Source organism: Vitis riparia, chromosome 17, assembly GCF_004353265.1.
Source record: "Vitis riparia cultivar Riparia Gloire de Montpellier isolate 1030 chromosome 17, EGFV_Vit.rip_1.0, whole genome shotgun sequence".
Taxonomy (NCBI): domain Eukaryota; kingdom Viridiplantae; phylum Streptophyta; class Magnoliopsida; order Vitales; family Vitaceae; genus Vitis; species Vitis riparia.
The window spans coordinates 17511695-17535676 of NC_048447.1; the positions used below are offsets into that span (position 1 = coordinate 17511695).

The following is a 23982-nucleotide window of genomic DNA, read 5'->3' on the forward strand; positions in this document are numbered from 1 at the left end:
TTCAAAATCGTTTCCATCAAATTACGGAACTACCCCTGATCTCTTCTCAAATCTTAAAATTTTTTGTGGAATTATCACGTGGTTAATTTTTTTTTCCTTTTAAAATTTTAATTTTGGAGAATATGGTAATTTGGATACAATAAAGGGAATTCTTTCCAAGAAAACAAGGTAAAGACTGAAGACAAGGAAACAAACCAGTGATTTTGTGGGTAGTCAAACTTGTGGAAACCCAAGAGAAAAAAAAAATCATTTTTGAAAACCCAACCAAGGATAATCTAGTAATTTCTCATTTTCTCCAACATTTTAATTTTTTCTTTTGTATTAAATTCCACGAAATCATTTTTAATTTTTTTCCTTTTTTTTTGTCTTGTATTTGCCACCCCCATTTTTCATTTTCTTGTCGATTTTGACAGTACGCTCCTCAAGGGCGCAAAAGCTTCTGAACAGACAGCATCAAAGCACGCAGAATTAAAAGCAAAGAAAGAAAGAAGCAGGAGAGAGAAAAAGCAAGAGTTTTAGAGAGAAAGAGAGAGATCTAGCAAACATGGGGTGAGAGATGAGACAAGAAGCAGCTGGAGGTGTTTGATTGCAGCTGCTAAGCAAAACCTAGTTCCTGTTTTGATTTTCTTTTGGTGGGTTGCTTTCTGATCTTGCAAAATGGAAAATTTTCATCATCGTGTATGCTTGCATCGTGTAAATAATGTGTTTTTTTGGTCTTTCAATGGTGGGTTTGACTGTTTATGACTTGTTTTTGGATTTTCAGCTTCTGGGTGTGTTGGTTTTTTATCATCTTTTTAATTCCTCCTGGGAGTGCCTTTGACTCTATGAACGTTGGTTTTGGATGATCATGAAAATCTGCGGTTTCTGGTGCTTTGAAGCATTTGGATTTCTTGCTTTCAAGGAATCCCGATTGAATTATGATAACTGACCTTGGTTTTTTTGTTTTTTTTTCTATTACGTGGTGCCTTTGATCAGTAGTTCGTGCACTTTTTGAAGAGAGCCGTTACTTTTTGTACATGATAATTGGACTTTTCTTCCATCAATCAGGTAGCTTGCAAACCATTTCTGATTCAGTCTCAGGACTTGTCTAATCTGATCTCACCCATTTATCAGTTCTTGTTCTTCTCAAACTGAATTATTGCCCTTTTTAGTTGATTTTGGGGTCAGGTACAGCGAGTGGGATGTACAAAGCTTCAGTGTGTCTTTTGGTATTGAATTGGGTGGTTTAAGTCTGTAATCATCAAGCCCTGCTTTGGATCCATTACCCTGGTTTTACAAACGGTACAAGGATCTGGCCTTTTCCAAGGTTTGAATAGTTTGTGGTGGTGTTCTTGACTGGTATCATGGCTAGCTTGTCGCATCCTGATTCTAGACGCAAGTATTCTTGGTGGTGGGACAGCCACATAAGTCCCAAAAATTCCAAATGGCTTCAGGAAAATCTTACAGGTAGATATATCTTTCTTCCACACAGGGCTGGTTTGCTTCTTTGTTTGAGTAATTGTTGTTTCATTCCTTAGATCTTCTATCTGTGTAATTTCTAGATATAATTGTCAATATCTTTTAACTTTTAAAAGGGTATAGTGTGAGGTTCTTAAAGTTGAGAAGAAGGCATCATGGCAGCTCTTAAAGTTTTTGAATGCTTCTGAAGCAATTGGAGAGTCCGTCTAAGATGCCTCGATGTGATGGAGGCTTTTCTATGTAGTTTTGTATATGCATTTGATGAATTATGATGATAGCAGCTGGAAAGGCAGATTTAGCACACTGCACTTCGGTTATAATTCTATGTCCTCAGACTAGCCTTAACACATGCAATGGAAATGGCACCATTTGATTTACATAAATACAGCTGACTTCTGTTTTGTTGTGTTCTGGGGAAAGGCAAGTGTAGTGTATTCAATTTCCACATGTTCTCGAACTGTTTTTCCAGTTGAAGGTTTACTTTGAAGCACAAAAGCAGAGAGTAGATTATTTGATTTATATAATTGATACTCATTTTGTAACGTATTTTGATATTTTTGTACTTTTTCTTTTATAAACTAGGGAGAAAAATATGCTTACAGTGCCTGACCTAAGTTTTTGAGAAGAATGGTTTTGAACCTGCTTTTGGTTCTTGAAAAGAATGAGAGTATTGCTAAAACGCTAAGAAAAACCGATTTTTATCCGAACCATTTCTAAATATTTTTCTTTACTTTTCCTCATTCTTTTTGAGGGCCAAATGGAAGGATGAGGTGTCGACATGGTTTACTTTCTTTTCTTGGCAACTTGATCAACTAGGGAGCTCTCATCCATATTTGGGTTATTATTTAAAAATTAATCAATCAGATGATGTTCTCCTGTATATATTCAGCATAACCTTGGTTTTATTTTTTCACGATAATGCGAATAGAACTTGGCCAAATTTGGCCGTGGATAGCTAGTTGGGTTTATATGGAATGCTGAAGGACCAAAGTTCTGCAATTGTTTTTGAGGTTTTTTCTTTAGTAACTATTTTATTTTTTGATAGGTAAGGGGGATATATGTTTATGTAAAATGGCAGCGCCAAAGGGAGCAATTGCATGGGGGTACACGGGAATTAATGGCTGTAAAGTATTGTTTCAGGGACAAGAATATGGAAGTGCGTAGAACTCTTAAGTATCGATTTTTATTTCTTTCAGCAGAACACTGATTTTAGTATTTGTGAATTTAGGGAATAACATAGACGTAGTCTTCTCAAACAAAGACACTACTGTTGTTTTGTTATACACTGAATTTTTATGAAAAACAATCGTAGAAGGATAAGCTGGTTTTGTGGAAGGTTTGAACACCCTCTGCTTGTTCATTCACAAGTATATATTTATGTTGCAGAAGGTGTGATTTTTGTGTGTATATAAACTCTTATATGTTGACCCATCATGGAGGCAATGTTGCATTTGTAGGGTATGAAATCAAAGTTTGACACAGGAGGTGGTCACAGATTGTGTAAAATCTGAATTATTATCTGTTGTGGCAACAAAAAACTATCCGTATAAACTTGGAACGTTTTTCAGCACATATACAAACATGGAAGTTTATAAATGGGTAGCATAATTAAGTTTAATAATATTAAAATCTGTGCAAAATACATTGTCACACAATATTTACATTTTGTATGTCATTCTAGTTTTAGTTCTGTGCCATGTTTTTCTTTTATCATTATCGATCGCCTTTCTCCCCCAAGACACATGTGATTGACTATGAAAACCCTCCTTATTTGTTTAAACAGATATGGATGCCAAAGTCAAACAAATGATCAAGCTTATTGAGGAAGATGCAGATTCCTTTGCAAGGAGGGCAGAGATGTACTATAAGAAACGTCCTGAGCTTATGAAATTGGTTGAAGAGTTCTACCGAGCATACCGTGCTTTGGCTGAGAGATATGATCATGCAACTGGGGCACTGCGGCAGGCCCAACGAACTATGGCGGAAGCATTTCCCAACCAAGTCCCGTTTTTGACTGATGATTCACCTGCAGGCTCTAGTGCTGAAGCTGAACCTCATACACCTGAGATGCCACCCGCAGTCCGTGCATTCTTTGAACCTGATGAGTTGCAAAAGGATGCTTTGGGACTCTCTTCATCGCATTTCCATGCAGTCAAACGGAATGGAGCTTTTACTGAGGAGCCTGATTCTGTATCAAGCAAAAAGGGTTTGAAACAGCTCAATGATTTATTTGGGTCTGGTGATGCGCCAAACATTGCAAAGTTTGCAGAAGGAAGGGCAAGAAAAGGCCTCAATTTTCATGATGCAGATGAGAAAGAACGAAATGTGCAAAACACTGACAGTCATACTGCAACAGAAATTTTGGCTTTGAAGGAATCACTTGCCAGATTAGAAGCTGAAAAGGAGGCTGGCCGAGTTCAGCACCAACAGAGCTTGGAGAGATTGTCTAATCTAGAGGCAGAAGTTTCTCGTGCACAAGAGGATTCCAAGGGACTTAATGAACGTGCAGGTAAAGCTGAAAATGAAGTTCAAACTTTGAAGGAAGCCCTTACCAAATTGGAAGCTGAAAGGGAAACTAGTCTACTTCAATACCAGCAGTGTTTGGAGAGGATATCTGATCTGGAGAGAACTATTTCTCATTCCCAAGAGGATGCTGGAAAACTGAATGAGCGAGCTAGTAAATCAGAAGTTGAAGCTGCAGCCCTAAAGCAGGACCTTGCTAGAGTAGAATCTGAAAAAGAAGGTGCTCTTCTGCAATACAAACAATGTTTAGAGAAGATATCAGATCTGGAGAGCAAATTGGTGCAAGCTGAGGAAGATGCCAGAAGGATTAATGAGCGAGCTGAAAAAGCTGAAAGAGAAGTTGAAACCCTGAAGCAAGCTGTTGCCTCATTGACTGAAGAGAAGGAAGCAGCTGCACGCCAGTATCAGCAGTGCCTGGAGACAATTGCCAGTCTAGAGCTTAAAATCTCGTGTGCTGAAGAGGAGGCCCAGAGGCTGAATGGTGAGATAGATAATGGGGTTGCAAAGTTAAAAGGTGCTGAAGAACAGTGTCTTCTGCTGGAGAGGACCAATCACTCTTTGCAGTTTGAATTGGAGTCTTTGGCACAGAAGCTGGGGGCTCAATGTGAAGAACTCACAGAGAAGCAGAAGGAGTTGGGAAGACTCTGGACCAGCATACAAGAAGAGCGCCTGCGGTTTATGGAAGCTGAAACTACTTTCCAAAGTCTGCAGCATTTGCACTCTCAATCTCAGGAAGAATTGAGGTCTCTGGCTACAGAGCTTCAGAGTAAGGGTCAAATTTTGAAGGACATGGAAACTCATAATCAAGGTTTACAGGATGAGGTCCATAAGGTGAAGGAAGAGAATAGGGGTCTAAATGAGTTCAACTTATCTTCAGCCGTGTCAATAAAAAATATGCAGGATGAGATCCTTAGCCTAAGGGAGACTATAACGAAACTTGAAATGGAGGTTGAACTCCGAGTGGACCAAAGAAATGCGCTTCAGCAAGAAATTTACTGTTTGAAAGAGGAATTGAATGACTTGAACAAGAACTACCGGGCTATGCTTGATCAGGTTGAGGGTGTGGGCCTTAAACCAGAGTGCTTTGGGCTATCTGTGAAAGAACTGCAGGAGGAGAACTCAAACCTAAAAGAAATCTGTCAGAGGGGCAAAAGTGAGAATGTAGCTCTTTTGGAGAAGCTGGAAATCATGGAGAAACTTCTTGAGAAAAATGCCCTTCTGGAAAATTCCCTCTCAGATTTGAGTGCTGAATTAGAAGGGCTAAGAGAGAAAGTTAAGGCATTGGAAGAATCCTACCAATCTCTCCTTGGAGAAAAATCCATTCTTGTTGCTGAGAATGCCACTCTGACTTCCCACTTACAGACTAAGACCAACCATTTGGAGAAACTCTCAGAGAAGAACATGCTTATGGAGAATTCACTTTCTGATGCAAATGCTGAACTTGAAGGGTTGAGGACAAGGTCAAAGGGCTTAGAAGATTCATGCCAGTTGCTTGATAATGAGAAATCTGGCCTCATCAGCGAGAGAGAAACTTTAATTTCTCAGTTGGAAGCTACTCAGCAAAGACTGGAGGACCTGGAGAGAAGATATACAGAATTGGAAGAGAAATACTTCGGTCTGGAGAAAGAGAAAGAATCCACACTCTGTAAAGTAGAAGAGCTGCAGGTTTCCTTGGAGGCTGAAAAGCTAGAACAGGCCAACTTTGCCCAATTGAGTGAGACCCGACTGGCTGGTATGAAATCTGAGATCCATCTCCTGCAAGTGGAAGGTCGATGCAGGAAGGAAGAATTTGAAGAAGAACAAAATAAAGTTGTAAATTCTCAAATCGAGATCTTCATCTTCCAGAAATGTGTACAGGAGCTGGCAGCAAAGAATTTCTCTCTGTTGACTGAGTGCCAGAAACTCTCAGAGGTGTCCAAATTGTCAGAGAAACTAATTTCTGAATTAGAACATGAAAATCTTGAGCAACAGGTGCAAGTTAACTCCTTGTTTGATCAAGTAAAAATGCTGAGAACGGGGATGTATCACGTATCGAGGGCACTTGATATTGATGCAGAGCATAGGGCTGAGGACAAGATTGATCAAGATCAAACAGTCCTGAATGATATCATATGTCAGCTAGAAAATACAAAAAGTTCTCTGTGTAAAACACAAGATGAAAATCAGCAGTCGATAGTTCAGAAGTTAGTTCTTGTTACAGTGCTGGAGCAACTGGGCCTAGAAGCAACACAGCTTGCAACAGAAAGAAACACCCTTGATGAAGAGTGCAGGATCAGGAGTGAGCAGTTCTCATCATTGCAGAGTGAGACCCACCAACTTCTGGAGGTGAATGAAAAATTGAGATTGAAAGTAAGGGAGGGTGATCACAAAGAGGAAGTTCTGACAGCAGAAATAGGGATTCTGCAAGGAAAGCTGTTGGAATTGCAAGAGGCTCATGGAAATTTGCAGAAAGAGAATTCTTTGATGCTTGAAGAAAAAGGATCTTTGTCAAAGAAGTTCTTATCCTTGGAGGAGGAGAAACGCATCCTAGAAGAAGAAAACTGGGTTGTCTTTGGTGAAACAATATCTCTAAGTAACCTTTCTTTGATTTTCAAAGACTTTATCACTGAGAAATCTGTTCAACTAAAAGAGCTTGGTCAAAATCTTGAGGAACTTCATAATGTGAACTATGCCCTTGAGAAGAAGGTGAGGACAATGGAGGGGAAGTTGGGAATGGTAGAAATGGAGAATTTTCATCTCAAGGATTCATTGGAGAAGTCAGAAAATGAGCTGAACACTGTCAGGTCTTTCGCTGATCAGTTGAATCATGAAATTGAAAATGGAAGGGATATATTGTCTCGGAAGGAAACGGAACTTCTTGAAGCAGGCCAGAAGCTCAGTGCTTTGCAGGATGAGAAGGCGGAGTTGCATAAAACAGTGGAAGTTGTTAAGAGTGAATGTGATGAGGTTAAGGTGATAAGAGAAGATCAGGAGAAGCAGATCCTAAAACTATCTGAAGAGAATGATCATCAAAAGAAGGAAAATGGATGCCTTCGTGAAGTGAATAGGGGTTTGGAGGCCAAATTGTGGAAGTTGTGTGAAGAAATTGAAGAAGCTAAAGTTAGGGAGGAAACCTTAAATCATGATTTGCAAAGGGGACGAGATGAAGTTGAACTGTGGGAAACTCAAGCTGCAGCATTCTTTAGTGAACTTCAAATCTCCAATGTTCGTGAAGCATTTTTTGAAGAGAAGGTGCATGAGCTTATCAAAGCATGTGAGGGCCTTGAAAACAGAAGTCATCTGAAAAATATGGAGATTGAGCTATGGGAAACTCAAGCAGCAACATTCTTTGGTGAACTTCAGATCTCCACTGTTCATGAAGCATTGTTCAAGGAGAAGGTGCATGAGCTAATTGAAGCATGTAAGAGCCTTGAAAATATAAGTAATTCTAGAAGTAGGGAGATTGAGCTGCTGAAAGAAAGAGTTAACAAATTGGAAGGTGAAAATGGAGGACTAAAAACTCAGTTGGCTGCATATACCCCGACCATCATTTGTCTGAGGGATTCTGTCGCTGCTTTGGAAAATCGTACCCTTTCACATACTAATCTTCATCAAGCAGACACCAAGGATGAAAAGGTAATCCTTATTTATCTGACTCTGAATTTGCTCCACTAATTAAACTTGACTTGGTCTGGAAATTGAAGTGATCTGAACTTTTCAAGCCTCAACCAATATTCTCAAAGTCCCATACACTAATATGTGAAGTGATCTCTTATTGCATTTTTGTTTTATGTTCTTAATTTTTGGGCTCCCCTTCCAGCTCCCTTCGAGTCATCACCATATTTTTCTCACTGGCAGTCCTTTCAGAAAACTTGGTTATTTATTCAAGTCATTTTAATTTTAGTGTAGTTAAATTTGAATTGGTTGGCTGTCAGAGAAATTATAAATTTTTAGGGGCTCTCTAGTAGTCTAATACTTGATTTGCTGAAATTGTCTAGCTTCTTGATAACTCAATCTCCTTCAAACAAAATACAATGTATTCGTTACTTTGTTTCACTAAAGTCTAGGTTTCTTTGTAAATATTTCAACAAATTCAGTAATTTAGCACTCCAGAAACTTGTCGAAACAGTTGCTGGATCTACCCTGATCACATTGGGCCAGAGATAATGGGATGCTTTTAGACTTAGGACGAAGGCTCCAAGTTTCCAACCATGCTACCTGTAAAAAGTACATGTGGTTTTAGGTGGTGAATTGAAACCGTCTTATTCATTGTTCACTTCTTTCCAGGATGCTAAATTGGTGGGTCACCTGCATGTTGAACGCAGTCAAGACTGCAGCGAAAATCAAATTGCCATGGTGCCAGAGGGAAATTCAGATTTGCAGGATTTGCAAACCAGGATTAAAGCTATTGAGAAGGGATTGATTGAAATGGAAAGGCTAGCATTGGAGGAACACTTAGACACCAATGCCAAATTAGAGGCTGCAATGAAACAGATTGAAGAGTTGAAATCTCAAAGAAGTTTTCGTCGAGAAAACATTCAAACAAGCAGGCATCTTAATCCACAACAGGAAGAGGAGGAACTTGGGGATGGGACCTGTGATGATCGAAAGCTGCACACGAAAGACATTATGCTTGATCAGATATCTGAATGTTCATCCTATGGGATAAGCAGAAGAGAGACTGCTGAAGTTGATGATCAGATGCTTGAGTTGTGGGAAACCACTGATCCGAACGGCAGTATTGCTCTGACAGTTGCCAAGGCACATAAAGGGGCTACTGCACCTGTTGGATACCATCAAGTTGTGGCTGAGGGACACAAGAGTGAACATCCGTCTTCAGAAATAATGGTTGAGAAGGAGTTGGGGGTGGACAAATTAGAGATCTCCAAGAGATTTGTGGAGCCTGGTCAAGAAGGGAACAAGAGGAAGACACTGGAGAGACTTGCTTCTGATGCCCAGAAATTGACCAACCTTCAAATAACTGTGCAAGATCTGAAAAAGAAAGTGCAGTTTACTGAGGATAGCAGAAATGTAAAAGGTATTGAATATGATACTGTGAAGGGGCAGCTGGAAGAAGTCGAGGGGGCCATCCTCAAGTTGTGTGATAGCAATAGCAAATTAACGAAGAACATTGAAGATAATTCCCTTTCTGATGGGAAACCTGCAATGGAGTTGGAAGAGAGTCGGAGTGTCAGACGAGGGAGAATTTCAGAACAGGCACGAAAAGGGTCTGAAAAAATTGGGCGGTTGCAGTTGGAAGTGCAGAGAATACAGTTTCTTTTACTGAAGCTTGATGATGAAAAAGAAAGCAAAGCCAAAACCAGAATTTCAGAGCCAAAGAGAAGGGTTCTCTTGCGAGATTATCTCTATGGTGGGAGAAGAACCACCCACAAGCGAAAGAAAGCTCACTTTTGTTCGTGTGTCCAGTCTCCAACTACTGGAGATTGAGGTAATACATTCCCATCAACAAATAATCAGTAGAGTTTAAGATAATGGGACAGTAGTTTTCTTTTAAAATTTTCCTTCATAGGAGATGTTGAAGACCTACATGTGTTCCTTTGGTTTACTTAGACACAGACCGATCATCAATTTAGAGAAACTGTTGTACATGTCAGGCCCTATCTAATCAAAAGAAGCTGCTCTCAGGGAGCTTGTTTCCTTTGATCTTAAATAAATGAATCAAATCTTCATCAGAAACTTCTTTTCAAGGCTATCAATGCCAATTGTGTGTTACTGTGTTACACAGTTTGCTACTCTGTATATAAAGCTGTCTGCCAAGGTAATGCTCTTTCATGCCCACCAGTTCGCGCAGGGGAATTCGACGCATTTTGGTAATATTTTTAAGGCAGAATTACTTGTAATGGCCCTTGTTATGAGTTTAAATTTGTAATGCAAATTTTTTGTTCTTTTATAGAGAAAAAATGTTATGCCGGTTTGATTGCCTAGAATCTAGATGTTATATGTGGTAGCATTGCAATCCCACAATAGCCAGATGAATCCAAACTTGTTATAAGATTGCTTTCTCTTTATGTTTTTCCGATTTCTTGGCAAAATTAAGCAGCTTCTAATTGAGGGAGCTTACTTGTTTCTGTGCACCATCTAGGGGGTATGGAGGTAATCAACCTGTCTGGTCATCAGTCCCAACCTCTTTTGTTTTTGTTTTGGGTGCTGGGATGGGGGGATTTCCAACTTAGTTATGGTGGTAGGCATTCTCTCTTTGCGGGTCTTGGGTTTCTGCAAAATAGGTTATACCAAGCTACATCAGGAAATTGAAAACATTATATGAAGTTATGAACCAAAGAAAGAAAAAGATCAAAATCATTTATGGATTAATAAACTTTTTCTTTTGATTATTTCTATTATTCTCTGAAGTTCTCAGTGATTTCAATGACCATTTTAGGCTGCAGGACCTGATCAAAACCCAGGATACCATTTCAGCCATGGCCCTGCATAATGGCCTTCCTAGACAAGCTTTCAACTAGAGTTTACTAAGATGGTGGTGATGGTAACAACAATTGTAGGGGGAGTTGGTGAGGGAAGAGAGGAAGCTTGACAGGTTTAACATTAAGCCACAGAGGCAAAATTCTGCATAAAATCCTCGGTTTCTCGTGTTCTTCTATGATGTATTTGAATAAATGTTTAACTGCAACAGCTCAAGATCACACTCTGTATCACAGATGATGAAAGTACCATCTACAGGCATAGAGCATCACCTGCAAGACTAGAAACTGGGCATAAACCCTACCTGGAGGATTTGGCCGGACAACACATAAAGGTTCACTTGAAGTGGTTTGGTCATTTCTTGTGAATCAAATGCACAACAGCCTCAATGGTCTTGCTGTCTACTCCAAAGACCTGCCAATTTTGAATTCACAGCCTGAGCACATCCAAACTGAATATTTAAACAAGCAAATACAGTAAAGAGAATGAAAATGGTCACCAACACAAATGTTAGAAAAATTACAATTTATTTAGATGGGAAGGACAGCATAGCCTAGTGGCATTCTCCACACAACCCTAAAATGCTACTTTCCATGTCTACTGATCTCCTGTATTACATACATATCTGATAAGTTATGAAAAAACCTCCAACTTTCACCAACTTGGTACAACTTTATGAGCTATATCTGATAAGTTATTATTCCAAATTCTTCGGGTGCTGTTCCTTCTCCACTGATCTCTATTAACTCAAACCATGCTTGAATCATCAGCCATAGCCTTTGGCTTGCATGTATGAAGCATGAAGTTGCATGCTCCCACAGCCTCCCCCACTGTCAGATGTATCCACTCGTGCCCTAATACCCCTATAAACTTGGACTTGTTCATCTTCTTTATCACTTCCCCTCCTGGATTTGCCAGTACAAGCTGCGAAAAACCCAAAATTAACGTTAGTTTTGCCTTGTGTTCTTGAACGGAATTTGAAGATTTAGGTTAATTAAGTAATGAATTACCTTGAGCCCCCTTCTTTCCATGCTCTTCTTCACCTCCTCAAGCATGCTAATCCCACTTGTGTCAATGTTACCAACAGCCCCCATGGCAAGTATAACATACTGTAAACTGGATTCTCCAGCTGCCTCCAGCTTGTCTTCCTCCTCATAGATCCATCTCAATATGCTAACAAAGGGAAAAGTCAGTTCCCTTTGTCATTTCTTTGACTCATAAACCATGGAAACTTTTTATGATATTTATGAATTTTTTTTAACTAAATAAATACATTTTAAAATCATAAAGGTTTTTAGGTGTAAAAGTAGACAATATCTACATAATATGAAGGGTTTTATTGTAAATGGTTTTAGACCTAATCTCCAACTTTGATGTGAGGATTTGTTCAAGGTATTTTTCCGTTGGTCCCCAATCTAATAAGACATAATGATACTATACATGTATGAAATTTTCTTAACTTAAAACTCATTTTTAAAACTGTGAGAGCCCTTTGAACTGAAAGTACTGAAAGCGGATAATATGTAAACAGTTTTGAGTGGGTTATTCCACTCTCTTTATGTATGTCTATATATATATCATACCTTTCTCTCAGATAGCCTGCATTGGCGAAGCAAATGGGAGCATCAATCTCAAGTATGAGAAATCCTGGAACTGTGCTTGCAGCTGGGTATTGATCAACACTTCCGTATATCTTGGAGTTGGGAATGTTCCCAAGCACCGAAGTCCTTGGCCTGGCCACAAAGAGAAGCATCCTGAGGAGAGATATGGCAACCTGCGTTTGGGAACAAATGTGAGGCTGAGTGAGTAGGAGTGATTAGAATTTATTTAAATGTGGGGCTGAGTAAGAGCTTGTTTAACTGTGATTTTAAGAAGTGTTTTTAATTTTTTTAATATCATTTAATATTAAAAAGATTAGAAAGGTTTTTTAAAATCAGTATCAAATGCACTACTCTAAGAGTAAGACAAGTTAAGTGAGTGGTATGGAGTCATACGGCTAGGACTAGGCCGATCTCCACGCTGCCAAATCCCACGCCAATGTATGCGGTCATGCAGACTATGAAGTCGAATTTGTCCACCTTCCAGAGGTGGATGGCTGCATCATAGTCTATGAGGCCAAGCATTGGAGCTATGCTAATGGAGGACAGCACCACTATGGGAGTGTAATGGAGCAGTGGTGTGAGGAACAACAGTGTGATCATCACTGCCATTGCCATCACAATGTTTGACATTGCTGTCTTGCACCCTGCATTGAAGTTCACTTCTGATCTCGAAAATAGCCCTGCAATTTCATCCCCAGACTATGCTTAATTCTCGTGATTTGCTTATCCTACAGACTTAATAATCGAAAAAATGTCAAATTATACCAGTGGTGAGGCAGCAAGAAGTGCAAGAGCCAGCAATGTTCATCATCCCAAAAGCAATCATCTCTTTGTTCCCATCAATAGGGTAGTTCTTAGACATGGCAAAGCTTCTCCCCACTGCTATTCCTTCCTGCATTATTCAGCATCATCATCGATTAAAGCTCGTTTAAAATATCTGTTGAAAAAACAATTCAGAAAATACAGAAATCCGGAAAAGTTTTTCTTTCAAGCCTGCGACCAAGCCTGACCCATAAACAGAAAGATTCATCTGGGTACATTAGCATTATTTGGGTAGCAGCAATGCACCCAACAATATACCAAATGTTAACCCAGGTTCCATGATTCACCCACTCACCTGCAGCTGTTACCATAAAGAGCCCGATGCGGTTAGACCAAGTGGGTACATAAAGAGTCCAAGTAACCACCACTTAGCTATATAAATCTATATTCATATGAACCCTAAAGCTAAGGTCACCCATGAAATTGAATTTGGACTAGCGCTCAAGTCTAGTGGTCAATTGGGGGCATTCTATACATTATAATATATATAGATTGGGTTGTTTTAAAATTGGTTAAAAAATTCACTAAAATCCTAAATTAAAATCGGATACAATTATTGTAGCTTATACCTGGAAGACACGTCAGATTAATATCGATAGATAATAAAGATCTGTTTTGTAATTTTTAATAAAACGAAACATACTGCTGGAGCAATTATGCCAGTGACAATGCCGGTTTTAATGGCGGTCGAAAGATATGGCGATCCAAAAGGTAGTTCGCTGAGGGAGAATGGATTGAGACCTTTCTTCAAGTTTCCGATCTGAGGATAATCACGACGTAGACACCAGATTAGAAGTAATCCAAGCGGCAAAAAAGTGAGAAAAATGAAGATGATCCACCAATCGTTGTCCAAGTAGTGGAACCCACAGTAGATTTGATTTGTGGTGGTCCAACTAGCTTTATTGGTCGGATTGGTGGGTCACCCCGTTGCTTTTATTTATTTGAATGCGAGGTGGAGAGACTCATAAACACCATGGGTGACGTACCACTTGGACACCGTGTCTCTCAGCGCCGGTGAGATAAACGAGAAGACTTCCTAATATCACTGACGTTAGTGGTGCCATTGCTGATACCCAAAAGAACTTGGGTTTCCTCTTGGTCTACAATTAAAAAAGCAAATCAAGTAATTTAAACAAAAAAAAATGTCCATAATGAAAAAATGAATTAGGAAAAAGAAATATTTAATTAAAAAGATAAAATAATTCATATTTTTACTTAAAAAATAACTTTTTTTTTTTACATAAACATCATTCATCTTTTTAAATATTTATATACAATTTTTTTTATATAAAAAAAATCATTTTTATAAGAAATTAAATAGCATGGGTATTTTATACCAAAAAAAAAAAATGACAAAAGTTAAATTTTAAAAATGGGGATTTCATTGATCATTTTAATCAAATAATTCTAAAAAAATAGGATTTAATCTAATATAGACAAATTTTCAATCTATTCTCATTTATAATAAATATCCCAATTGTCCAATGAATGAGTTTCATATTGGGTTTTTTTTCGAAAGAATTTATTTCAATAAAAAAATTAAAATTTATTTATTTCAACTAATAATATTTTTTATTATAAAGCATAATGGCCAATTAGACAAGTAAAAAAAAATGTAAGATTAATATTTTACTTGGTCAACAATTTGATTATTATTATTATTTATAAAAGCAAATGCTAATTAAAATGCCCTTTTAGAAAAACACTTCTCCTTTTGCCAAAAAAAAAATCTTAAAAAGCAAGAAGTTGATGGAAGTCATGGAAGGACAACAACCCAAATTTGTGAAACAATCTTTTTGTTTTGTTTAATAATAACACTTAGAGTGATCATACTTTACTAATTGGGTACTTAAGGTAAGTTTTAACCTTGATAATATGAAATTAAATAATGAATTCCAAGGGTAAGTAATATATGGGTTGGGCTTTACTTACAAAGTATTTTGTAAGCATGAGGAAGAAAAGGAAACAACATCCCAACACTCCACTTTCCCATCTCCACTGCAATGTTAAAACCATAATAAAAAGACACGTAGTATTAAAAATTATTACAGACAGAGAGAGAGACAGATAGAGACAGATAGAGAGAGAGAGAGAGAGAGAGAGAGAGAGAGAGAGAGAGGGAGGGAGTGTAATATTATAAGTGTTTAGGTGATTTAGCATGGGTGGGAAAGGGAAGAAGGAAAAACCTGGTGTGTTTGGGTGAAGACACAACGCTGGGTGGGAACGGGAAGAAGGAAAAACCTGGTGTGTTTGGGTGAAGACAGAACGCATGACAGAGACGATATCAGTGCCATGGGTGAAATGGTCGAGACCCAGAATCCCTTTCAGCTGTTGCAGACACAGAACTGTTGCAGCCCCACCCATGAACCCCACTATGGTTGCATGCGACAGAAATTCGACCACAAACCCTAGCCTGCCATTCACCACACCCCACTTCTGTTAATGTTTTCAACTCAAGTTTATGGTATCCAACCATATATGAAAGAAAACAATTGCTATTAAAATTCAATCATGCAAAAATAAAATAAAATAACTCGTAGATATATGGAGAGTCATCACCTCAGAAGGCCAAGCGAAGCTTGAAAAACTCCAGCAAAGAATGTGGCTAGGAAAGCGAGGTGAAGATAAGTCTGGGAATGTTCACTGGCCTTCACTTCATTCCCCAGCATGGAAGCCATCAGAAGCGATCCAACTCCTACTGTCCCCACAGCCAAGTCTCTGGAGCTCCCCATCATAGCATAAACCAGCGGCGGTACGAAGCTCGAATCTGCATTTCAGGACATACCCATTATCAAAAACTGTGAAAAGGATGTTAAGATTGAATCGGAATCAAAATCTGTGACACTCACATAGCCCGAGAATTGGAGGTTGATTGGCTATCCCATGAGGGATGGCGAGGCTGGCGATGCAGATGCCGGAAATGAGGTCGGCCTTGAGGAACTGGAGGCTGTAGCGAGGACCCCATTCGAGGATGGGAAAAAGGTACTGAAGTCCCAGTATGAATTTCCTCGAAGCAGGCTGGTTCTTGAATTGCCGAAGCGGGTCATCGGGGAAGAAGGTCTCTTTCAGAGACGTCTTGAGCGTTTTCGTGAAGGGCTGCAGCGGTGGAACCGCCACACGATGGGCACACTCCACTCCCGTCGCCGGGTACTTGTAGTCACCGTTTCCCATGCTCATACCTCCAAAAAAATTACACCAAGGAATCACAGTTTTCTAACAAACAAACACTCAGATAAATATATATCGTGCAATGAGTGTTTAGGGCTGGTTTTGATACTAAATTCAGAGGTAGATCTCGGAAGCCACCGGCAGTGGTGGTGGCGGCGGCGGTGGTGGTGGTAATGGTGGTGGAGGAGGGTGGTGGGCTTGAGCTGAGACTGAGGGAGGGGGTGGCCATGATTTATAAAGGGGTTGTTTAGTGGGCATTGGGCAAATGGCCCCACATAAGTTTGGTGGAGTTGAAATTTCGCCAGTTCACGTCACTACTACAAAAAATACATCTCGTAAGCCTCACGGAATTAGTTTCTTGGTGTTGATTTTTTTTCCCTCGTGTTCAAATTTCGCCGGTTCGGCTTTGAGGTCTTCCCAAATTTGTTCTACTTTACTAGTACACTTTAGTTTAATGTTGTTGTTTCTTTTTGTTTTTATTTTCCTCGTTCCTTCTTTTTTTTTTTTTTTTTCCCTCCCTCACCACACCATTTTTTCCTTTCCCAACCATTGGTAACCCCAAATTTTAAATTCATTTTGCTTTATCTTTATTTTATTTTATTTTTTCTTGCTTTGATTTTAATAATAATTATTGTTTGTGAGAGTTGGATTGATGAATTAATATAGAATTTGAGTTTTTTTTTTTTTTTTTGGTGAAATTTGTGGGAAGCTTCCCTTCATGTGTTCTTCCCAAGCTCAAGACCCTTTGACCGTCCAAGGTAAGTAGATAATTTGGTTGTGATCAATCCATCTGGACCAAGATAAACTTCGTTTGGCGCAAGAGAAAATATAGATTTTGTTCTTCCCCAATGCCAAACAGAATGAATAGACCAAGTCGACTGAGCCTTCTAGACAAACAAACCAACCCAATCGGAAATTCCAACCATTTGACAAATGGTTAATCACACTCAATGCCCAAGCGACGATCTAGATAACTTTTACACTCAAAAATCAATGTCAATCAATCGTTACATGCAATCAACGACATTGACAAATGTAAATGTACAATCAATGACATGGTCCAAGATTCTTGCACGACAGGCAACAAATGACACTAATCAACAGCTCTTGTTTGGTATGATTGCCTAGTCCGCGCTGACATGATGACGTTGATTACCTTATTAAGGCTTAGTATCTGCAACGATGGTGATCATCAGTGCAAGAAAGGCATGAATGTACAATTAACGCTATGACAATGCCATATGTTCTATAAAAATCCCTCGAGAAGCATGAAAAAGGTACACGCATAGATAGTCATTCAAAATAGTTGGATTCACTTAATTTGAGCTTGAATATTTGTTTTAAACTTTGTAAATTCTTGGATATTTACATTTGCCTCATTTTTGTTTTTGCATGGATCCATTCCACCACTCGCATTGAGATTTTTCCAGCTGAATATGAATTTATGACATGTGGAACATTGAATTTCGTGGAAGAAAATAGGACTTGGAAAGTTATAGGAAGACATTGACCTTGTTGTAGGCTCATTTGGGTACACGTTTTATTTCTCACTACTCTTTGGTTTTATTTTTATCGATTTTTGTAAATATTTACTTATATATGTTTATTGACTTTATTCATTGTGTACAATTGAATATTGAACAAACAAAATTTTTTGTTTAAATAATTAAGAGAAACAATTCAATAAATATGTTTTAATAAAATAATAATTCTAAAATATTCTTCTTAATAAAAGTAAGTTTTGTTAATAAAAATTCATAAAAATGTTTTTAGGAAAATCCATAAAATTGTTTTTAGGAAAATCCAAAAAAATTGTTTGTGACAAAATTTGAGAAGTTGTTTTTAATGATAACTGTCCAAAAATTTATTTGTTTAGTACAAATTGTCTAGAAAATTGATTGGTAAATAAAATTGTCCCAAAATTTTATTTTTAATAAAATTGACCCAAAAAATGATTTTTTTAAAAAAAATAATTTCTATTTCCTTAATGAAAATGGGATTAAAAGTAATTTTTAAAAATAAAGGATTTCAATAATTTTTTTTAATAAGAATAGGATGAGGGTCATGTTTTGCAAATTGAAGTTGTAAAAATCTTTTTTTTTTTTAAATAAAATTGGGTTGAAAATATTTTCATAAATAAATTTGTAAATAAATTAATTCCTTTTGTAAATAAAATCAAATTGAAATACTTTTGTAAATAAAGTTATAAAAATTCTTTTTTTCTTTCCAACAAAATAAATAAATAAAATCTTTTTACCGTAAACAAAGTCAATTTGAAATTTTTTTATAAATTCTTTTAATGACCATGAGTGTAAACAACCTTTTTGAAAGTCGGATACAAAAAAATAAATTTGAAACTTTTTTTTTGTAAATAAATAAATTGGACTATTCAATTTTTTTTAATAAAGTCCTTTGAAATTTTTTGAAAACTAATTTTTAAAAATTAGTTTAGTAAATAATTTTGCATAATTCTCTTGTAATTTATTTTGGTCATTCTTATAATTAGATTTTATCATCATTTTTGTATATATTGATTTGTTCCTTTAATTTTGGTATCCATGATTAATTAATTAATCGTCATAATTCATTTAATTCGTTTAGTAGAGACCATATGTATACAGGTTTAGAGGAGTGCTACCACTCACCATCATACATTCCTAATAGGTAACCTAACCCCCAAATCTGAATTCGGTTATTGTAGACATGTCTTTTCCAAATAATGAGTCACACAAAATTTTCTTTCTTGTTTTGTTTTTCTTTTAAAAAAAAAACTAAAAGTGACAACTCCAAGTTTTTTTTTTTTTTTTTTATATAAAAAAATCAAATTTTCACTAATAAAAAATGAGTCTAGCCGTTTCGAGTGGGCACGTGAAAAATGCGGGTCTACACATAACTAAACTAAAACTTTTAACTTTTTTTATTCAACCAAAAAACAAATGCCACCTGCAATAAGTTATCTCTTTATTGCAAAATTGAGCAAAAGTTAGGATAATGGCTTTAACAAATCCAAGGAGGCAGGAAGTTTGGTAAAAGGTTATTTTTTAACCATCCCAAATCACTTTCCTTTACCTAATTGAAAGTATTACCGTTATTATTCCCATAGTAGTTTGCATCTAAGAATGATTGATATTTCCTAACTATATTTTTTTTCATGTTTGTGCAAAAGGAATCGAATAAATAATTAAAATTATCCATTTAATATAATTATTTAAAAAAATTGTAAAATGGTTCTATAAGAAAATTGAAAGAAATTCGATTAGGTAAAAACTCAATATTCAACACGTAAATCGTAAGGGTGGAAAAACATTTTACATGTTTTTATAATATTTTTTTTGAGCTATTTACAAAATAATTCTCTCCTATTTATGGATATGGATATGATGGATCAAAATAATGTTATAGGAAATTTTTCACAATTTTCTATGATATGAGTTTCATAAAGATTTTTTGAACACAACATATAAGATAGAAGAAATAATGATAAGGAAGATATTACAAGACAATGATCATTGGAAAGATTCATTATATTATATGATTGGATTATTAATAGGTTAGACTAATTTATAAAAGCATTTCAAAATTTTGTACCGTGGATGGAATTAGCAAATAGCCTTTTAACGTCTACAATATTTCAAATAAATTTTGTATATGTCTTAAAATCAATTATTAATATTCCAAATTTTGTTTAAATTGTCATTAATGCCCATCGTTTTTGAAAGGCACTTTTAATATAATCCTTTGTTGGTGGTGGAAAAAATATGCCTATTGCACCTCACTGATCATCTCCTTTCTAAGCTCCAACCAAATTGGTATTGAAGAAAATATAATTTACATTCTAACAAGATTTCTCCCCTCCCAAAGCTCTTCATTCTTGATGCTTTTAACTAGTCATTTTGCATTAATATTTAAAGTAGCAAAATATTGAAATTTTTTTTATAAATCTAAGTTTCCAAACCAAATTTAACTATTATTTTTACGAACATTGCTTTTAAAGAAGTTTCCTTCCGAAATAGAAAAATTATTTTATAAACATGTTATTAGCCCTAATGATACTATCAAATACTAATAATTGGATTTTAGATATTAATATAAAAATAAAAAAATTTCATCTTATTTCTAATTTGAAAATTTTCAATAAAACTTTGAAGAATGATAATAGATGAAAATAAAATTTGTATCATATCATTAGTATCACCGATAAATACCCAGTAATAATGTATAGATAAAGGTTTATTTCATTGAACTTCAATATTTAAAAATGTGTTATATTTAATATTAAAAATGACACTTAAAGAGTATTTAGTAAATCAATTTAATAGTTTCATATAACTTATTAACTTAATTTAAGTCATTAAGTATATTGAATATATTTCATAAAATAACTTGATATTGTAAACTTAAAGTTAAAATTAACTTCAATTATTATGCCAAAATAATCAAGTTATTATTAGTCTCATATATTTATTGTCTTATTTGCCAACACTAGTGAAAGTATATATAATAATTAAAAAAAAGATTTAAATACAAATAAATAAATCCATTTTTACTGCATCATAATTGGGATTAAGCATCACTTTTTGATACTATATTTTCCTGATACAAAATGACAAAAAAAGAAAAGAAAAGAAAAGAAAAGAAAAAGGATGCATGCTCTTCACAATATTAACTATGGGTAAAGTGGAAGTAAATAAATAAATAAGATTAGCAGGCCGTTAGTAAAAAAAAATTAATTCTATTCAAATGTATAAAAAAACTCGGCCGGCCACCCCAAGTTGATTTATATTATTGAAATAATTCTATTCAAATGTATAAAAAACTCGGCTTAGGCAAGACCACCCTTGCTCAGTTGGTATACAACGACCAAGGGGTGGTAAGCTATTTTAATCTTAAAATGTGGGTTTGCGTTTCGGACGATTTCGATGTAAAAGTACTGGTTAGAAATATCATAAAGTCGATCTGCAACTAATAGAGATGTGGAAAACTTGGAGTTAGATCAGTTGCAAGAACTCCTTAAGCAGAACTTTAGATGGGAAGAGGTATTTTCTTGTGTTAGATGATGTCTGGAACGAGGACAAAAAGAAATGGGGTCGGTTCATAACCTTATTGCCTGTTGGTGCAAATGGGAGTAAAATCATCAGTTATAGGAATTGATTCCCCATATGTTGTGGAAGGTCTTAAAGATGATGAGTCTTGGGATTTGTTTGAGAGTCTTGCATTTAAAAATGGAGAAGAGCAAATGCACCCAAACCTTGTAGCCATAGGAAAAGAAATTGTAAAGATGTGCAAAGGAGTTCCTCTTGTCATCGAGACTTTAGGCGGAATGTTGTACTTCAAAACACAAGAAAGCCATTGGTTGAGCATTAAAAATAAATAGAAATCTTATACTTCTTGGAGAAAAAAAAAATGATATTTTACCGATATTGAGGTTAAGTTATGACAATTTCCCCATCCATTGGAAATAATATTTTGCTTAAAAATTAAAATTAATAAGTCAATATTTATGTTAGTCATTTAACTTTTTTTTTATATATATAAATATTAAAAAATTTTAAAATATATAAATATTTAATTAATTTTAATTTTATTTTAAAATCACTTTTTTAACACAAATATTTGCAGTGAATAACTTTATTTATTTAGAAGTTTTTGGAATTCTAACATTTTTATTTTTTTATTAAAATAAAAATAGTAACAAGTCAAGACTGATGTGTCAAACAACTCGGGTTGAAAGTTGCAGGATATGGTCATTAAAATGCTTTGATTAGGTGAGCCAAATCTTCAAAATAAAGATAAGAAAATGAAGGGGGTGTTTGGTACGTCGGAATAGGGAATGGAAATAATATTTTGTTTCCTTTCCTATTTCTTAATGGAATGGAATGAATTTGATGATTCCATTTCTAGCATTTGGATGAACTTAGGAATGCAAGATTGGAATGATTATTTGTTTCTATTCCAATGTTTGATAACAATAGGAATGGAAATGAAAAAGAAATAAATTTACAATAATATCCTTACATATAATTTAAAATATTTTTTTATTTTTACTTTTATTTTTATAAAATAAAATTTGAGAGGTTTTTTGTTATTAAATAATAAGACTAAAAAATATATATATACTCAATAAATAAAAAATTAACCATAAAAAATCGTATAACCCTAATGCACAAATATTCAATTATTATTTTTATTAAAAATTTGAATAATTTGTCATGCTTAAGTAGTTATAAAATTATATTTTTCAAAAAAAAATTATTTATTATAATATTTAAATTCTCAAAACTAGCAAATGTTTTTCCTATTTTCAAAAGAGGAAATAAAAGAATTCAAATTTATTCTAATTTTCAACAAGTATCATATCCGATAAAATCCATAACCTTAAAAAAATTTTAAATATTCGTTTTTTTTTTAATCAAAATTTTAAATAATTTGTCATGCAAAAAAAGCTATAGAACTATATTTTACTAAGAAAAAAAAAAGAGAAAAAAAAAAAAAGATAAGAAGTGGATGATGAATGGATTGACCTTTACAAAGAAGATAAACATCAGGTTTGAAAAACAAGATAAGAGGGTAAAATAATAATTTAGGTTATTTTATATTATCAAATAGGTTTAATGAATCAGAATACCACCTACTTTTAATGAATGCAAATCCGACTCATAAGTTGGATTTGATTTCTGCCGGAATAATTTTTTATTTCATTTCCGCCTTCTTAACATTTATCCAAACATAGGAATAAGGGAGAAAAGGAATGAGATGTCTATTCCCACTCCCTATTCCCGTGTACCAAACACCCCCGAAATGTAATTAATCTCCGTGTGCCCAAGTGTCACATAATCGAGACACATGTTTAAAGATAAAACTAGTGGCCCCCATGAGGGTCTCTTACCCATAAAATGTCGCAAACTTCCTATTTGTATCAGGAGTATGTTTTATGATATCAAAATTTGTTCTTATTTTATTTTATTTTAATTTTAAATTTAATTTTATTCTTAGATTTTAAACTCCGAGTGTCACTCACCATTTTTCTCTCTCCTTCTGTATCACCCCATTTCCAGGACCATTGGTCCCCACCCCTTTCTTTGGAGCTTTGACCCAAAATACTAAGTTTTTTTTAAAAAAAAAATCCATAAAGTACCCACATTTTTAAAATAATGTCCGATCTAATGTGTCTTCTCCACATAGATTACCCCGTCATAAAACCGTAATTGGTAACTACGATTTTATTTTTTAAAAACAGTCAAAATCGTAATCACCAACCACGGTTTTAACTTTAAGTTTAAACGGTTTTAACTTTAAGTTTAAAACCGTAATTGATGACTACGGCTTTAACTATTTTAAAAACAGTCAAATCGTAGTCACCAACTATGACTTTAACTTTAATTTTATATATAAATATATATTTATATATATATTTAACTTTAATTTTTTTAAATAAATTATTATATTATTTTGATTTTATATTTATTAAAAATATGTAAGTGGTGTAATAAAAATATTTAACTTTAATTGATCTCATTATTTAAAGAATAGTAATATATGAAATTAAATAATTGATGTCTTTAATTTGATATAAAAATATATTTTGATAATTTTATTAAAATATTTGACACTACACTCAATATAAATATAATTAGTTATAAATATACTATTTTATACCCTCATAATGAAGAATATTATATTATTTTATAACTTTGTACAAAAATTAAAGGCAATTATGCACTTGTACAAAATATAATATGACTTCAAGTGGGTAAATAATTGGAAAATTACTTAAATACAACAAAAATAATTTTTTTTTTCCATTTTTCTCCTTTCAAAATGGGATCAAAATGGAATGAAAAAAAAAATGTTGTAATGGTTCCCTTCCATTTTGATCCCATTTTGAAAGGAGAAAAATGGAAAAAAAAAATTATTTTTGTTGTATTTAAGTAATTTTCCAATTATTTACCCACTTGAAGTCATATTATATTTTGTATAAGTGCATAATTGC

At 35.0% G+C, this 23982-nt stretch overlaps 2 protein-coding genes across 4 annotated transcripts; one reads left to right on the forward strand and one right to left on the reverse strand.

Moving 5' to 3' along the window:
- The first annotated feature begins 409 nt into the window (after positions 1 to 409).
- LOC117904941 (protein NETWORKED 1D) lies at positions 410 to 9905 on the forward strand. Of its 3 annotated transcripts, none has more exons than XM_034817765.1 (6): positions 410 to 632; positions 976 to 1047; positions 1152 to 1446; positions 2504 to 2614; positions 3242 to 7596; positions 8248 to 9905. In XM_034817765.1, exons 3-6 carry the CDS (start codon positions 1344 to 1346, stop codon positions 9406 to 9408), a joined length of 5730 nt encoding a protein of 1909 aa, XP_034673656.1. In that variant the 5' UTR covers positions 410 to 632; positions 976 to 1047; positions 1152 to 1343; the 3' UTR covers positions 9409 to 9905. The 3 variants fall into 3 exon arrangements, with proteins under 3 accessions (XP_034673656.1, XP_034673657.1, XP_034673658.1); XM_034817766.1 differs by having other exon boundaries at positions 1168 to 1446; XM_034817767.1 differs by lacking the exon at positions 2504 to 2614.
- A 1010-nt stretch (positions 9906 to 10915) lies between these two features.
- LOC117905048 (sulfate transporter 3.1-like) lies at positions 10916 to 16073 on the reverse strand. The gene is made up of 11 exons (XM_034817921.1): positions 15674 to 16073; positions 15384 to 15591; positions 15066 to 15237; positions 14757 to 14822; positions 13811 to 13924; positions 13468 to 13584; positions 12768 to 12894; positions 12396 to 12682; positions 11985 to 12175; positions 11412 to 11574; positions 10916 to 11325 (listed from the first exon to the last, which is right to left on the reverse strand). Exons 1-11 carry the CDS (start codon positions 15999 to 16001, stop codon positions 11149 to 11151), a joined length of 1950 nt encoding a protein of 649 aa, XP_034673812.1. The 5' UTR covers positions 16002 to 16073; the 3' UTR covers positions 10916 to 11148.
- Between the last annotated feature and the right edge of the window lie 7909 nt (positions 16074 to 23982).

Excerpts from the sequence above, each read along its gene's own strand:
- LOC117905048 (XM_034817921.1), bottom strand. The coding sequence starts at position 16,001 with ATGAGCATGGGAAACGGTGACTACAAGTACCCGGCGACGGGAGTGGAG. Across the intron at positions 14,823-15,065 it reads TCTTCACCCAAACACACCAG|TGGAGATGGGAAAGTGGAGT; the intron begins GTTTTTCCTTCT and ends TTAACATTGCAG. Across the intron at positions 12,683-12,767 it reads TTCTTGCTGCCTCACCACTG|GGCTATTTTCGAGATCAGAA; the intron begins GTATAATTTGAC and ends ATGAAATTGCAG.
- LOC117904941 (XM_034817765.1), top strand. The coding sequence starts at position 1,344 with ATGGCTAGCTTGTCGCATCCTGATTCTAGACGCAAGTATTCTTGGTGG. Across the intron at positions 1,447-2,503 it reads GCTTCAGGAAAATCTTACAG|GTAAGGGGGATATATGTTTA; the intron begins GTAGATATATCT and ends ATTTTTTGATAG. Across the intron at positions 7,597-8,247 it reads CAGACACCAAGGATGAAAAG|GATGCTAAATTGGTGGGTCA; the intron begins GTAATCCTTATT and ends ACTTCTTTCCAG.